A 16,922-nucleotide genomic window follows, 5' to 3' on the forward strand; every position below is an offset into this window, starting at 1 on the left:
TACTCTGCTTGGCAATGAAAGGTCTGTGAGAGAATGTTTACTGGATATAGATGATAAGAAATCCAGTGATGAACAACTCCAAGGACAGATTTTCATTGTGGACTGGATGTTTATTTATCCATTTCACTATAATGAGTAATCACACCAGCAATTGGCTTCTCATTATTTTCACCCCAAGCAATTTTCTGAAAAATATAAAGAGATATGTCATTAAATATCTTTTCTATACAGAATGTAAACAAAAAAAAGATAATTGTTTCTGGTCAGGACAGTTTGTCTAAAATGGTGCGTTTTTTTGGTGTTTTTTTTAAATTCTCAACAAACCTGTCACTCAGTCTACTATTTATGGCAGTTACTGTTTTTATTTAGTACTTTAGACCAAGTGTGTATGTGGGGCAGATGTCATTTGCTTGTTCGTGATTGGCTCTGCAGTTGTCTTCACTGAAGTGGGGGGGGGGGGGGGGGTATTTTTGTGTTTCCCCACGGATCTGCAGACTGCATGGGCTGGACAAACACACACACACACACACACACACACACACACACACACAAAAGACCAATGTGGGGTATTTAAGTGATGCACATGCTGACCAGAAACAATTATCTTTTTTTTGGTCAAATAAGCTCCACTTTGCTGTGACCAATCTTAGCTATGAAGAACCCTCTAGTCAAACTCATAACTGAATTAGCAGTCAAACATTGGTTGGTTTGATCGATTATTGACAGTGTCAACATTGTTACTCAGGGGCCAATGCAACATGCAATAGTGTTGAAAACATGCACTGTTTGCACATCGATGTGTTGGGGATGGGCAGATTCAAAGCCATTCTTCAGCTACTCTCTGGTGTTTTTCAGAACATGAAAATAGAAAATTTTAGCAAATGATCCAGTCTATTGATTGATACATCAGGGTCAATGGATGGTGACTTCTAGTATCAGTATCTGGAGTTAATTTCCTTCACCAATACTATTTTGCAAATATTCATAGTATTATCAACCCCCACTCCCCCCCCCCCACCCCACCCCACCCCACCCCACCCCATTTTATGCAGGTAGTGAAACTAACAATGAATATACTCAATAAGACTTACCTTGTTGGCAGAGTGGCTGTGATCGGTGACAAAGAGATCAGTGAATGCAATGGATCTGACTGAAGTACTGGCACTCTCAATATCAGAATTGGATTCAACACAATAAGCCTCGGAATCCTCTCTCATTACGCCAACCTGAAATATGGAAATATATGAATTACTTGAATGGCTGTATTTAGTGATGAAGTGTTAAATACAAACAAGTCCTTATTTCATATACAGTCTGCACTTTTATCTCTATTCAACCAGAAAGATAAAAAAGAAATTGCCTGTAGAATAGTCTAGTGTGTACACATGTGCCCTTTCCCATTGGCTTGTCAAGGCTGATGAAGGTGCAATGGCATGATGTCACTAACAGTTGACATCATGTTCAGTTAAAACATGCAAGTTTTTTTTGTGATATTCATAAATTTAAATATGAACGAGGTGGTATTTGGTCATATATTTTGTTGTAAGTATAATAGTACATTTTCATCCCCTACTTACGGAGCATCCTCCCATAACACATCAAGCTGTAGTTCAAATCTTGCCCAAGGACTTTAGCCACTCAGAAACAAATGGCAGCGATAGGGCTCCAACCTGCAACCTGCAGATTCAAAGCCAGGCACTTACAGGGCATATTTCACTGTACTTACCCTTGCTGTCTTCATGTGGAATGGGAAAGCCTTGTTAGCAGCTGATGGTCTGCTCAGAAACAGAAAGATGACATGTCCATAGAACATAACAGCTCTCTCCATACCGTTTACAACCTTTGCCCTATTAAGAAATCAACAGAGTATATGATGTTGAATCACATCTTGACAAAATGTTTTCATTTCACTTAATAATGTGTAGTGTTGTGTTTGTCAGAGTTAGAGAACCATGGCTCCTCCCCTTTTAAAAAATATACTTCGTAGTTTTGTTTTTGTATATATTTTTTTGCGTACTTTATTGGATATTCTTGATAGTTTCAAATTCAGTAGTCTCCCAATACACTGTCTATGTGAAGCACTTTCCATTTGTGGCAATCATGATGTGTTGTGATCACTATATATAGACTTCTACTCAGCCAAAGTTCCGACCACTGTGTTAAATTTGATTTATTTGCACAATGTCAGAGTTCACATGAAGCTAATGTAAAGCTTTTGTAAGTCGTGTAAACTTTCGATTAGGACAAAGTTTTGCTTGAGCATCTCTAGTTAATATGAGTCAGACCGAATTGGACCAAAAACCTTCTGAAAAATGTCAAATTTGAAAAACTTGACTGTTTAAAGAATTGACTGTTTACTACAAATAAGACGTTCATTTACCCACTGTTGTACTCATTTTAATTTTGTGTTCAAAATGGCTGAAAATAAGAAAAAAAAAAAAGTGAACAGCATATTTACTGACCTTAGCCATGGATCCAATGCGTAGTTACATACAAAGATAGTGATAGGAGTTGCCAGCCACCAGATGGAGAAGATAACACCAAAGGACACGTAGAAGTGAACCTTCTTGTATGTCACTTGTTCAACAGAGAAGAATATCAGGAATCCTAAAAAGGCATAAAAAAATAAAGAAGTTCGGCTTTCAGAAGAATACATAAATTGACTAACCACAACCGTCATGTAATACTAAATTCTTAGCACAAGCAGAGATAATGTTATGATACTATTTACTTTTTAGTTTATTCAACAAGTGAGTGAGTGAGTGAAAGTGCAGGTGTAAACACTGCAAGCATGAGTGCATTATTACCCCGAGTACCCACACTGGCACTCACATGGAATGGGGTTCTGTTATTATTACAAATGTTCATCTGAAATTGGAATTTCCATAAAGAATTATATTGTGATTACGCACTTTTGTGTACAAGGAACAATCACTCAACATTTGCATATCATTTACATATAGGTATGCAATAATATTTTCAATACTGCATTACCGCAGTGCAAATACTATTGGTGTATGCACACACCAGTGCAAGTAATCACTGGTACATCATGTAATGATATAACTTACCCATAATATTGAGTGCAACAATACCATATCCAGCAGGAGATTCATATTTGTAGAGTACATCCCTTGGGTCAAACAGTAATTCATCATAGGCATACAAAGCTATGTACGCAATTCCAAATACAGCCATAAACAGAGTGATAGCCAGAACACTCTGAGATTTTAGAGTTCTCCTGTAATAAATGGAGATAATGAGTGATTGCAACAAGGGTATATATAAGTAGTATGTTAATGTGTGTGTGTGTGTGTGTGTGCATGTGCGTGTACGTACGTACATACGTATGTATGTTCTACTCATTACTCTTGCACTCCTAAGTATGTATATGTGTCTGTCTGTCTGTCTGTCTGTCTGTCTGTCTGTCTGTCTGTCTGTATGTATGTATGTATGTACGTACTTACGTACGTACGTACGGTCTGTCTGTCTGTCTGTCTGCATGCATGGGACTAGTTCTTGGTGTCCAAAGGTGGCACTGAGTACTAGATTCTAGTGTCCAGGGGAGTGAAGGGACACTACATCCTAGTTTTCAGACTAGGATCGGACTAGAAGAGATTCTCTTTCCAACCTCACTATGTCAATAAGTCTACAGTTAATATCATACATACCTTGTAACAGTGAATCCTTTTCCAAGTAGCATAACCATAAGAACAAACAGCATTATGGCAATAGCAGAGATGAGGTCAGCTGAAAAAAAAAATTGGGAGAGTGAGTCTTAACTATCAAGGTCACAGGTGAAATTGATTTTTATTGTAGTTTCATCTTATCCATCAGATGTGAATAATATACCATCAATGTCTGTTCATGACATTTGCTAGATATTGTATACCAGTATATTACAATGCAAACTTATTTTCACATAATGATTGAGAGACATGCATCAATAACCTCAGTTTAATTTACAGGTAGTGGTGATTCACACTACGGGCTAACATTTATTTTCATGCAAGTACAGTATCCGTGCATGAATCCCAGCAAACACAAAGCTGAGGTTTCAATTTCCAGTTATATAATATGACTTTATTTAAATTGATTTTAGTTTTCAAATGTTGAAAATATGCCATTAATATTTTGTTGTATATACATTAAATTTCAAATGTGAACAATAGCCGTTCTACTTCTAGGCAAAAAGACTGGTTACTCAAGTGGTTCACGGCAGTGGTTCACTGCAGCCCAGCAAAGTAATTGAAATCAGAAAACACATAGATGACAAGATAAATTGAGTGATAAAATATCAAAAGGTTTACAATACAAGCTTTTAAGCATTTGACAAGAGACTGAATTTATAATGAGTTTATCCCAGTTTCATCCTATCCATCTAATATAAACTAATCTCACCTATCTGATTATTCTTATTTCTGCAATGTAATCAATATCCCTAGTTTGTCTAAATTTTTCATTCATTTGGTCTTACTAACTTACCAACAATTTGTAATCCAGGAGCTGCTACACCATTCACAGCATAATTGATGTAGCCAGCCAGTTTGAGTCCCAAACTTAGCCATTCAGCAATCATAGATACAGCAAACAGTTTATAGGTTGAGTGAAACATTCTCCGAGCTATCAGCTCTCCTATACATAATACAGTCACAAAATTAAGAGTTATAATAATATAGATACATACTGAAAGGTGTCAGGATGCATGTGTTGTTTAATGTTGCTAATCTGTAACCAAAATATGTGTGTGTGTGTGTGTGTGGGGGGGGGGGGGGTAAAGGTTGAGGCTATAATTTCACCTTCCTTCGGTTAGCTACATTCTGTACACTTAGGAGACCAGAAAAGTCATTTTTTACCTGCATCACCACCTCTATAAATTGGAGTTGTTAAAATTGGCAAATCTGGGTTAAAAGAGATCTACTTATAAATCAACTGTTCTCAAACATAATGACAGAATACAAAGATAGGAACTTCTTGACTCAACACTTTTCTTAGTCCCACCATACATAAGACTAAGAAATGTAGCTAAGATGAAAACAGCCTAACTTTTATATCTCTTTAATTACTTTCAAATTTCAGTGTGCCCTCTAAGTCAATTTGATATGCCACTGACATACACAATTTCTAGTGATGCACCAAAATTTGGTGTTCCCCTATCTCTTACTATGGGATGACTCACAAGAAATCCCAGTTTTTCTCATTTTGACCTACAACAACACAATTTGGCTATCAATAGAGGTCACACTACTTTCAATATATACACTAAAATAATGAATAGACATAAGTACAATGAAAAGAGTATTTGTACTTACTGGAGTAGTAACCAATCACGGACAACATTATCATGTACAGAATCAGAAATACCAAATCAGTCTCCCAGATATCTTAAAAAGATTAAACAAAATATGCACAGTATTAAATTTTCATTTTGTATAAATTGTATGGCTAATGCTAACTACTCTATCCTTTGAATATTTATACGCCTTGAAAATAACTACTTGCTTGATAACTAACACCCCTGTATTTACTATTAGTTCTTATCAATACAATAGGGTTATACCATAATTACAAGAGTATAGGGGTGTGAAGGTTTCTACTTACATCTTTCATCAGCTGAGAAGTGTTTATCCCATAAACTGTCACCATTAGTCATAGTCAGTTTGTAGTCAACATCAATTCCTGAGTCAGAGTCACAGTTAGCAAGTACAATGTACCACCAACGTTCTCGGTTTGAGAGCAGTTCAGTGTGTCCTTGGCAGTGAATGATACTCTGAATGAAAGAAATAAAGAACCATAATGTCTACTGTAATACATTATAATGAATCAGTCTCGATGCATGCAGACTAAGGAAGTAATATTACTAACGTTAGCCCAAAGTACATGATTACCGTACCTGCATCAGTGCATGTACATACTCATAATATTTACACTACAGCGCAATACTGAAAACAGATATACAAAAGCATACAGGTTTTGTTCCTGTACATTAAATTACATGATCACACAGTATAATGTTTACGGAATGTTGCTGTATCAAGTAAACATGTGTTTTAATAACAGAACCCCATGACACGAGTGAAAGTATGGATAATCAGGGTACATGTACTATACTTGTGCTTGCAGTGTTTTCTGCTGCACTTTCACTCGCTATGCATATGAAAGTACAACTGCAGAGAACACTGCAAGCTTATCAATTTTTTTTACTTAAGTCAGCCTAGAGCTGACTCTGGTCCCCCTAATGTGATCATACTCTGTATAATCTAATGAATTACCTTCACCAATTCACCACCATGTTCTTCTGTTTCCAGTTTACATCCGTAACTTCCATCCTTCAGAAACATTTTACCTTTTGATTTCATTGGTATGCGATTCTGTTTCTGTTTACATGTCTTGAGAGAATGAGAACATACAGAATTGATTTAAAATAGGTCTATTTGAATTCTGAATTATATACATACCATGTTGGAACAGTAGAGACTTGTATTACACACCATGGTTTGATAAGAACAGTTTTATGGTCTCTTTATGTGTACATGAAATGCCACGGCAACTGGAAATTTGTTTGTAAACCTGAACTATTATGTAAAGTGGTCATAAAACTGTTCTTATGAAATCATGTCGTGTAATACAAGTCTCTGTACATGATGAGTCAAGTGTCATTAATCCAATTCAGTCGTTTACTTTCCCTCTTTGTAAGATTCCGTTCGTCCATGGTCTGATGTCGGCAGTTGTACATGTAGGAGTATATGATGCAACACATTTATCAACAAACAAAACATCTGCACATGTGCATCAAATGACTGCTGAACTTTAAAAATTGGTAGCCGCAATGTTGAATTCAGACTTACCATACTTTCACCAACACTTCGGATGAAAGGCCACTGGGATTTATGGTCACTAAACAGAAGTAGTGAAACGTCCAACTGCAGAAATTAGAATAATAGCAAAATTCAGAAAAAATACAACTTTGTTTTTAAGTTTTCCTGATATGTATAACCTTTCAAATAAAGTACACCAGAATTTCTGAAAAAATACTCCAAATTACCTAAAAATGGGATAATCTGTAAGTGACCCGGTGGTCAACTTCAAGATAAACATGTAGTAGTTGGTGGCTGTATTGTATTTCAATTTTGACATTTGTTTTCATTTTGAACTCTCCTTAAAAATGCTATTTTGACAGAGAAACAGAGAAAGGGATTTGAATGTTCTTGAACAAACTTCCACAAAGTAACAGAGAAAGTGTATAAAGTTTTTGTTTAATATAAAAATGCATATGATCAAACAAATTTGAAACTTTCAAAAATATTATTCAAGTTAAATTAGTATTAAAAACAATATATGATTTATGACTCACTGTAGAAGGGAATTGAATATCATATTCTAGTCTTCCTCGCTCATTGGCTTGGAAACAGAAACGGTCAACAAACTGAAAATCCTGAAAAGAAAATGGCAATCAGTTTTTACCCAACACAGCAGTGAGAGAGAGAGAGAGAGAGAGAGAGAGAGAGAGAGAGAGAGAGAGAGAGAGAGAGAGAGAGAGAGAGAGAGAGAGAGAGAGAGAGACAGACAGACAGACAGACAGACAGACAGACAGACAGACAGACAAAACAGACAAACACAGAACGCTTCAAGTTCAAGCTGTAAATATATAAGTGAGGGGAAGGGAGGGAGAAGGACGATGTAATAGTCAACGAAAGTAGACAAATTCATGACAAAGTGATGGACACTTACCCTTTCAGTTTCAAAGTGTCCCTCGATGTACTTCCCTTCGTACGAAGGAAGCAGGCAAAGGACGAGGAATATCAACAAAATTGTTGACATCCTGGCAAAATTGTTTGCCGTCATATTTCGGAAGTCGTGTCTAAAACACCATTCGTAGAAATAACGCAATAAATTGAGTCATTCTCGAAAGTAGTCTACGGGTCTGTCTATGCACACACCGCAATGAAGTTTGGAAGTACATACGTGTAAACACATTGCCATAGCGACGATTCTGGAATCATGACTAGACTGTCCAATCGTCACTGTATGTGTATCGAACGTTATATCCTGGCAACGAGTAGTAATGTTTCAATATAGCACTGCAAAATGCAACATTCTCCATGTGTCTGACTACTTACTTTCACTTGTAACCATTTTCTGTCAAAACAACCGTTATAACTTAAAAATTTTCGGGGGATAAATCTGATACACATGTAATGCAACAAGGTTGTTGTTTGCAGACGACAAATTCTGTAATAGGTCAAAGGTCATACTTACCTTGTCTTGTGGGTAACCTGTGCACTATTTTATGATTGAGCGTGCATGAGTACATGATAAATGCGCCACTCATGTCATTTATCATGCCAGTGATACATGTTCGGAAGAGTCGTTTTACATGTATTTCTTTTTCTTACAACATGCATGGCGACCTGCGCTGCATATCTTTGTTATAAATCTAATGACAACGCCCTCTACGGCTGATCTGAAAAAATGCGAAGCAAAGCTGATGGTTTCATATGTGTGTACATGGTGGTGTAACAGAGAATAATTGCAGCCCATCTCAGTCTTGTTGCTCAAGTTGGAAGGGGGGGGGGGTGCATATCAGATGTTTTAGCTCGAATTTTATTGCGTCATTTAGTATTCTTGAGGGGGTTTAAGTCCTTTTAGTTCTAATTAAGTCCTAGTTAAGTCCTTAGATTTGTTTGCTTTCATTACCATTCCCTATCGATTTGCGAAGACACAAAACTCTGGACAACTTTTCAGATAAAAGCTCGATGGGTTAGCAGGCAGGCATAGCATGCCTATTTGTTTGTTGGCAGGAATAATCAGACGGCAAGTAGTATAGTAGTTCATTTAATTAATTTCTTTTTTGATTCACCAAAGATCGCATCAATATCAACGTGCCACAGTTCTTACCAAAGATTTCAATTTGATAATAGCAATAGCTTGTATACTGTACTGTTGTGTTACATCGTCAATAGCTGTCGTACCTCCTATTATAGCCCTCGTATCGTTGCATACGGGTGGTTGTGGGGGTGGGGGTGGTGTGGTGGGGGCATAGGCATCTCCCTCTGGAGTTTTGTTGTTGTTGTTGTTGTTGTTGTTGTTGTTGTTGTTGTTGTTGTTGTTGTTGTATATCTAAGGCTTTCCACATCCATACAAGCAGCATGTTCACAGCTTTGTGAGATTAAGTTGTTTTGTACAAAAATGAAATTTGTGGCATTTATAATCTGGCATCATAACGTACTCGACATCAGACACTATCAGAATCAACAAGGCTTAATTTCTTTGGAAAAGATGCACATCAGTTTCTGTAGTGATCTCAACCGATAGGTCCAAAAGATTTAGAAAAATATAAAATATCCACAATTTGCATATTAACACTACTTTTTGTGCGCAAACATTACATTCAGAGAGAGAGAGAGAGAGAGAGAGAGAGAGAGAGAGAGAGAGAGAGAGAGAGAGAGAGAGAGAGAGAGAGAGAGAGAGAGAGAGAGAGAGAGAGAGAGAGAGAGAGAGAGAGAGAGAGAGAGAGTGAGAGAGAGAGAGAGAGAGAAAGAGAAAGAGAGAGAGAGGGAGGGAGGGAGGGAGGGAGGGAGGGAGAGAGAGAGAGAGAGTGTGTGTGTGTGTGTGGACGGACAAAACAGACAACGACAGAAGGGAGAGAGGGGAGGGAGGGGGATGGGAGAGAGGCATACACACAGAGACAGACAGACAGACAGACAGACAGACAGACAGACAGACAGACTCTAAAAAGACAAACACTAATCGATAACACTTAATAATTGTTTTATTTGCATAGTAAACATACTGTAGCACGATCCATGGACGGACTGAGATGGAATACTGATAGGAATAGTTACAACAATTGCAACACTTTAAACTTTGAAAAACTCATAGAGTCAAAAATACTGATGGTCACACAAAACTAGCACCTACCACTACGTGTAACAAAGCACGGATATAAATGACAAATTCTGGGTTCTTTAACTTTATGTAGTTTCGATTAGACGATAATGTATCATTATTGTGATTTAGCAAAAATGGCATCTCCCTAAATTCTGATATATCCCTTTCAGAAGGAAAGATCTTTGAGACCCGACTTAAATTTCGTCTGCCCAAGCAAGACTACCATGATACCGTTATAAGCTTAAACGTCAGGGCACTTCATGTTAGTTAAAAATCTAAACATTTTTCGTCAATTTTAAGGAGGAAAATGAGTATTTAGAAATATCATTATTAACAAGAATGATGACACGTCACTTTGACACCAGTATCTCTGAGATCAATGCCCTATCCGGCGAGAGGAGACAAGCACGGATATCGAAATGATTAGCGCCCTCAAACGTCTGTATTTGGCAAACATAATAAACACAGTGACCTCACGCTATGTTAATTAATAGAGCTATTGTTTACTTGTAGGCTAGGTCTTATTGCATTTCTTCAGTTTCAGTCTTTCAACATTATCTATCCGCTTAAAAATGAAGTGAATGGTTCAACATTTCAATATTATCTATCCAAATGAAATTAATGTAGCATTATTTTTATTAATTTCTGAGGAATAAACGGAAATTAGTTACCAATATATCGAAAACAAAAAAGTGTAAATAGAAGTCTCACAAAGTTTAATTTTGTACTTTTTAAAAGTATGGTGTTGTTGCCAAGTATTTCAGTTTTAATACAACGTTTTTTTATTGTTCCGATGGTGGGTTAAGTGGTCCGGTTTGTGACGTCTGTGGTGAAGGTAGTTTCCAGTTCTTAGGATCGATGTAAGCCGCTCTGGATGTGGTCTGGAACGAATTGTACACTGCTTTCGTCTCGCCGCTGTCGAATTCTGGTTGGTGACCAGGGTAGGCGTAGGAGTCTCGTGCTGAAAAAGAAATGTAAAAAAAAAAAAATTAATTAAATATAGCTGTAAATGTCATAAATGCATGCAGGAGTCATGTACATTTTGATCATGAGACTACACACGCGCCTATTTTTGTTGGAGGGGGCGGGGGGGGGGGGGGGAGATACGAAACTTTGAGGACCCCTGTCAAATGTGGTCTATAAGGTACACCGTGAACGACGCATCGTACTATATCTTACAGTCTACTGTCAAATCATATTTTCTTTAACGTCTTCTGTTCCTGCTTAATTAATCTAGAATTCTAAACTGGTACAGTGTATTATGTAAAGTGTTTACGTGTAATATACGTAATACATTGTACAGTACCAGTTTAGAATTCGAGATTAGTTTAGCGCTTTATCAACATATCTTTCAGATTCTAAGAAGGTGTGATATCAAAGCATTAATTTATTAATCATTCAAATATAGCATTTGCATACATTTTGCGAATGTTTACTCACATGATGATTTCTTATCACACGGGGGCGAAGAAAAGAAATCGACGTGGTTCCAACACCTCGCCCACGTTCAATTCAGTCGCAACCCAACGGGCATCACATATAATACATGTACACCGGACGAGAGACATTGCTCGTCTGTGTAGGTTACTCTATCATTTTGCAACATTGAATCAAATTTAAATGAAATTAGATGTATATTTTGATCAACAGAAAAAATTACGCCCCTCAAAACAAACAAACAAATAAACAAACAAACAAACAAGCAAACAAGCAAACAACAAACAACAAACAACAAACAACAAACAAACAAACAAACAAACAAACAAACAGACAGACAGACAAACAAACAAACAAACAGACAGACAGACAGACAGACAAACAGACAAACAAACAAACAAACAAACAAACAAACAAACAAACAAACAAACAAACAAACAAACAAACAAACAAATAAAAAAACTTTTGGCGTATAAACTCAACTCGTGTCCATTTAAAAACACCATACAGAATTGAAATTTTCTGAAAATGAATTATGGATATTTTAACAAAACAAGACAAATAAGAGAAGGCAAAAAACCAACATAACATACCTTCTAAGTGCTTCAGAACCTCCGGTACCTGTGCAGGCCCCTTGTTATAGCACGAATCGTATGTCGATTCGAAGTAATGACCATACTGAAATGAAAGAGGCATCACTATAATTAATTCTAATTAAAACAATGTCACTTATTAACACAAATGCCGCTATAGTAATTACTGTGACACGTCTATTTAAGGTCTGACGTCACTACGAATTATTGCACGGTTAATCTAACAATCACAAATATATGACAGAATGATTTATAGTTGGTTCAACTAATTAAAAAGATTATGACGTCACCATATTTAGTATTTTCCGGGATATTATTCAGTCAGTAAGTACTGACTGGGAAAATCGTAAAATATCGTGCTTTCGTAAAGTCACCAAATGGCTTGCCAAAGTTTAAAAAAATGATATTTGATGAAAGCGGTACGTCGATAATTTTCACCACCATACTATTACTATATTGGTATTGTAACGCGTTTATTGTCATCGAATTGTTGTGAAACCAATATTAACATTCTTGGTGTCGTAAAAGCGTGTCGCGTTCCCCAAAATCACTCTTGCTCGCGACAATTTTGTTTCTCCTAACGTTGCCGCTATCAAGTCATTGTTATTAATTGTTCATGTTATTCAAATTAATGTTGTGACTTTTTACATGTCCACGACCCATGGTATTTGCAGTGTCAGTATAACATACTATATCAGGATATTAAGCCAAGAATGAGACAGCATATACTTTACTTCCACGGATTAACAATAAAACTGACATTCATGAAGGGGTCAGTCACTGTGGGCACTGAATATTTTACATATTGTAAGAAACTCAAACCTCTGATTCGAAATGTTGCTTTTCTGCCACTTACAAAAAGTAAGGGAGCGGTGTGTGGGAATCTTGAGAATGGGAATTCGAAGGTGGCGACAAGGGATATAAGGAGGAGGAGGAGGAGGAGGAGGAGGAGGAGGAGAGACAGACAGACGGACAAACAGACAGACAGACAGACAGACAGACAGACAGACAGACAGCCAGATAGATAGATAGACAGACAGACAGACAGACAGACAGACAGACAGACAGACAGACAGACAGACAGAACATCAATATGTATTTACGAAGAACAGACCTGTTGAAGAATAACAACAGTATTCAGTGTATGCATAGTGTAGGGTCTATGTTAGGGTCTAAAGTAGGGTCTATAGTAGGGTCTATAGTAGGGCAGGGGGTCTATGGTATATGTGAAAATGTGATGTCGCAGTTCAACCGAAAGTCTAACAGTTTGACAGTGGAGTCATCAACGTAAACTTAATCAGCGACTTGTTACACATCCGGGTTATACATCCATGATTATAGAACAAACCTGGAAACTCATTGTTCTAACGAATCATGAGTTTTCAGTATCACCACATATACTTCATGCCTTATTGTAGGCAGCCTTAATACTCCAAGTAAAATATATGGTAACAATGGTAACAAATAGCGGGTTGATGGGTATTCATGTGTGATTGCCTTTTGATCACATAATACCACTGACAGTGTCCCTGGCTGGCCATTCAAACTGGGATTTGTTTGAATGTAAATAAACACAAGCTCTGACGAGTTAACTCGTTTGTTTACCAACCACATTATAAGCATTCAATATGCACCCTTTGACCATAGACAGTGGAGGGGATTTGACCGAGCTCCTTGCAGTATACAAGCTCTCCTAGAAGACTCGGCGAATATTGCGAATACCCCGGGATATTGACTAACTTTTTATCATAGACGTCTATGCTTTTATAGACGTTGAGTAGTATATCTTAGCCTTGGAGTTTAGTTTCAGAACGAATTCAAACTAAAGCAAATTTGAGCAAAACACAGCCTGCTATAAATAATATACTCATTTCTACCTCGACTCGATCGTGAATGCCGTTCGAATGTCGCAATGAACGTGCACTGCGTAACACGGAAGCCCTAATTTCAAAGCAAACAATGGCAGCTGAAATAGAAATGGCGACCACCATGACACCTGTTGAAAAACTGGCGGTGCTCGCTAGAGATTAAATCTACGCCATTCTGGTCGTTTTTATTTCGCTTCTTTTTGTAGTTTCGACCGACCTTGAACGTAAAAATTACATACGTCTTTACATACGTCATTCTACAGAGTGCGAGGCCATGTAATGTATGTGTGGGCCGATCGCGAGAATTAAGTTCCGACTGTGGGCGATACAAAAAATCAACCCGTTTAGAAATATCTTCTACCTTTGACAACTTAAAACCCCCAAACAACATAAAATTCCAATCAGTACAGGAGTGAGAATGTCTAGCACCATTATGCATATAACTGGGTGATTTGCACACCTCATCACATACCGCCTACATGTTATTGTAGCATACATGGATGCAGTTATAATATCGCCATTTTTATTTGCTACATTATATCAGATCTATAGGGTAGAATCTGCAATTTGATTAGCTGAGAAATACGACTAAATTTGTAAATGAATATACAGTACACATATTGACGTAATCTTACATTTTACAACCATATTAGTTGCAAAACACTTGATTGCCTCTGCTTTCTGTTTAGTTTTTTATTTACCCTCTGCCACTTGAAGTGTTTGTTTTGGGGTTGGTGGTATATATTTACCGTATCCACACATACCCACGTATACTTTTCGTCTAAATTACTTAACAAGCACTCGTGCAAGCTTGTGTCCCTATGCACAGAAACTTGTGACTGTGTAAAGTATCCTAGCCCTCACTGTGTGCAATGATAATTCATAATTCTATATAATTACAATCGGTATATCATTTGAGTTACGTAAATGTTACAGGTCACGATCACAAAACATAGGCGTTCCACGTACGCCACACTGAATCGCGGGACTCAATTACCGGCGACGAATAATAAAATGCTCTGAATTCACAAAAGAAATATCTCTCACCTGGGATGGTAATCTTTTGGGAACTTTAACTCTCTCTATGTCGAAATTCTTTTCATTCCAGTTACCAATTAGCGTACACGGCTTATAGGAATCTTCTTTAGTTGTACAACGCCAGCCGTATTGGTTAAATTTCACCTGGTCTGTTCCGTGTGTCCAAACTTCACCGAGACCCGATGCTCTAATCATAGAGCGAAACGCTAGATGGTCCGAATCTGCACTCATTATGTAGTATTTTTATCAAACTAAAAGTCAGAAACCTCTAAAACAGTGACCGGAATGGGCTAATCGAATGTCACCTTGTACTGTATCTATTCTTAATGATTTGCATACGTTCGTTCTGTTGACATGTTCCATGAGCGATGGCGTCATGTGTTGCCAGGGGCAACCGTCACACACCGCCGGCCTGGACAGCGACTCACTGCAGGATCTAGAGAGTATTGTATGGTCGAAGGGTGTCCTTTGTATGTGTTCATAACAAACAGACTTTGAATTTGCATAAAGCGGAGATAAAGATCGATCGATACGGCACAATATATGCTTTCTAATATACATTGTAGGAAGGCTACCGCGCGCTGCACCACAGAGAACGGTAGCTGCCATGAGTTTAAAAAAAAATAAAATAAAAAGTAGAAACTTGTACAAAATCAAAAACTAACGATACAAAATTTCAGCCCATAGAAAAGATCACAGAGCTATCAAAGTTTGGTTATTTTTTATTTCACCATTTCATTACGACCCATTCTGAAATAACTGGATGTGAACGAATGCAAATTATTACAGTCAACTTCATCAGATATGTCGTCGAAAGTTTTTTCTGTATGTGTATACGTATTAAACCCACATATTTGTGTCTTTGATATCAAAATATGGGCCATGGTAGCCTAGACATGGGCATGCGCAATAATAGGGAACTTGCAAACCCGCCATGTTGAATGTTGCATCATGGGAAATGTGATAATAAATACTAATTAATTGGTATTGTAAACAATACTGTTACATTGTTTGCAACCACGAATGATCAATTCATAGTTACCCTGACCATTGTGGGAGCTTAATTTTATCGGTAGCTCCAGATTAGGTATTACGATAACCACAGATAATCCCATAGTCCTTTGCGTCTGAGCATGCTCAGTCTGGATTGCAAGTCCCCTATTCAAACATATACATGTACACTGACTCAAAAACAATTGCAAATATGCATGGATGTCATTAATTGTAGGTATGGATATATTTCCAGACGTCACAATTATGATGAATGGTTCGTACTTGTTGTTATATTAAAAGTCAGTAAATATTTCGCTCAATTTTAAAAAAGGAATGCATATGCAAAAACATGGACAAATTTTGTGACCAGTTTTAGCTGAAATACTATACTAAATATCAACACATTTCTGCTCAACTTCTTTTTGTGTCGTATAAAACGACGTCAGCTCTGTGTCGTGATATGTGTAGAACGTTACTCTTTCTTCTTCCAAGCCTGTATCAGCACTTCTAATCCCCCTTGCTATTACTGTGTGTGTACACAATTTTGAACCTAAGCTTTTTATCTTTCACGATCCAATTTGTCAAAATCAGGTTCGATATGTTTACTTTAGAGAAATATACATGCGATGAAAATTATATGACGTGCATCTGAATTTTTACATAGCTCAAAATCTGGTTCCTAAGATTACCACTTTCAAGGGGGTACGTATTTTTCAAATGACTGTCGCGAGGGAAGAGGTGGGGGTGGGGGTGTTACACGCAATACTGGGGGGGGGGAGGGGGTCACCAGACCGTATCCTAGGTTTACCTGGTTTACCAATAAAATTCTTCTCTGTCGTTAATGGCGTATGGTCGTTGTTTTATAAAACCACTCACTTTCCATCATTTACGTTGAAAATGTTATTTCAAGACTAACAAAGACAAAACAAGCCCTTTAAGCGACGTCGATCGTCTCACGCAATGCTTCTTGGAACAGGAAAATCGACTATTAAATCATTTTAATTGGCCCACATATACCCTTTCGCTGACTTTTCATTATTGAACACTGCCAAAAGGGTTATATATAGTAGGCGTTTGATAGTACGGCTCATTTCACGGCACG

General features: G+C 37.4%; 2 protein-coding genes across 2 annotated transcripts; both read right to left on the reverse strand.

Moving 5' to 3' along the window:
* Nucleotides 1-77: 77 nt before the first annotated feature.
* Nucleotides 78-7,464, reverse strand: LOC144439712 (transmembrane protein 145-like). The gene is made up of 12 exons (XM_078128945.1): nucleotides 7,355-7,464; nucleotides 6,849-6,923; nucleotides 6,273-6,389; nucleotides 5,602-5,770; nucleotides 5,313-5,384; nucleotides 4,486-4,635; nucleotides 3,672-3,750; nucleotides 3,072-3,241; nucleotides 2,463-2,607; nucleotides 1,727-1,847; nucleotides 1,092-1,226; nucleotides 78-185 (listed from the first exon to the last, which is right to left on the reverse strand). The coding sequence occupies exons 2-12, from the start codon at nucleotides 6,849-6,851 to the stop codon at nucleotides 111-113; spliced, it is 1,236 nt and encodes a 411-aa protein (XP_077985071.1). The 5' UTR covers nucleotides 6,852-6,923; nucleotides 7,355-7,464; the 3' UTR covers nucleotides 78-110.
* Nucleotides 7,465-9,765: 2,301 nt separating this feature from the next.
* On the reverse strand, nucleotides 9,766-15,133 carry LOC144439713 (cilia- and flagella-associated protein 68-like). The gene is made up of 3 exons (XM_078128946.1): nucleotides 14,837-15,133; nucleotides 11,922-12,006; nucleotides 9,766-10,852 (listed from the first exon to the last, which is right to left on the reverse strand). Exons 1-3 carry the CDS (start codon nucleotides 15,056-15,058, stop codon nucleotides 10,674-10,676), a joined length of 486 nt encoding a protein of 161 aa, XP_077985072.1. The 5' UTR covers nucleotides 15,059-15,133; the 3' UTR covers nucleotides 9,766-10,673.
* Nucleotides 15,134-16,922: the final 1,789 nt, after the last annotated feature.

This window comes from Glandiceps talaboti, chromosome 9, assembly GCF_964340395.1.
Source record: "Glandiceps talaboti chromosome 9, keGlaTala1.1, whole genome shotgun sequence".
Lineage (NCBI taxonomy): Eukaryota > Metazoa > Hemichordata > Enteropneusta > Spengelidae > Glandiceps > Glandiceps talaboti.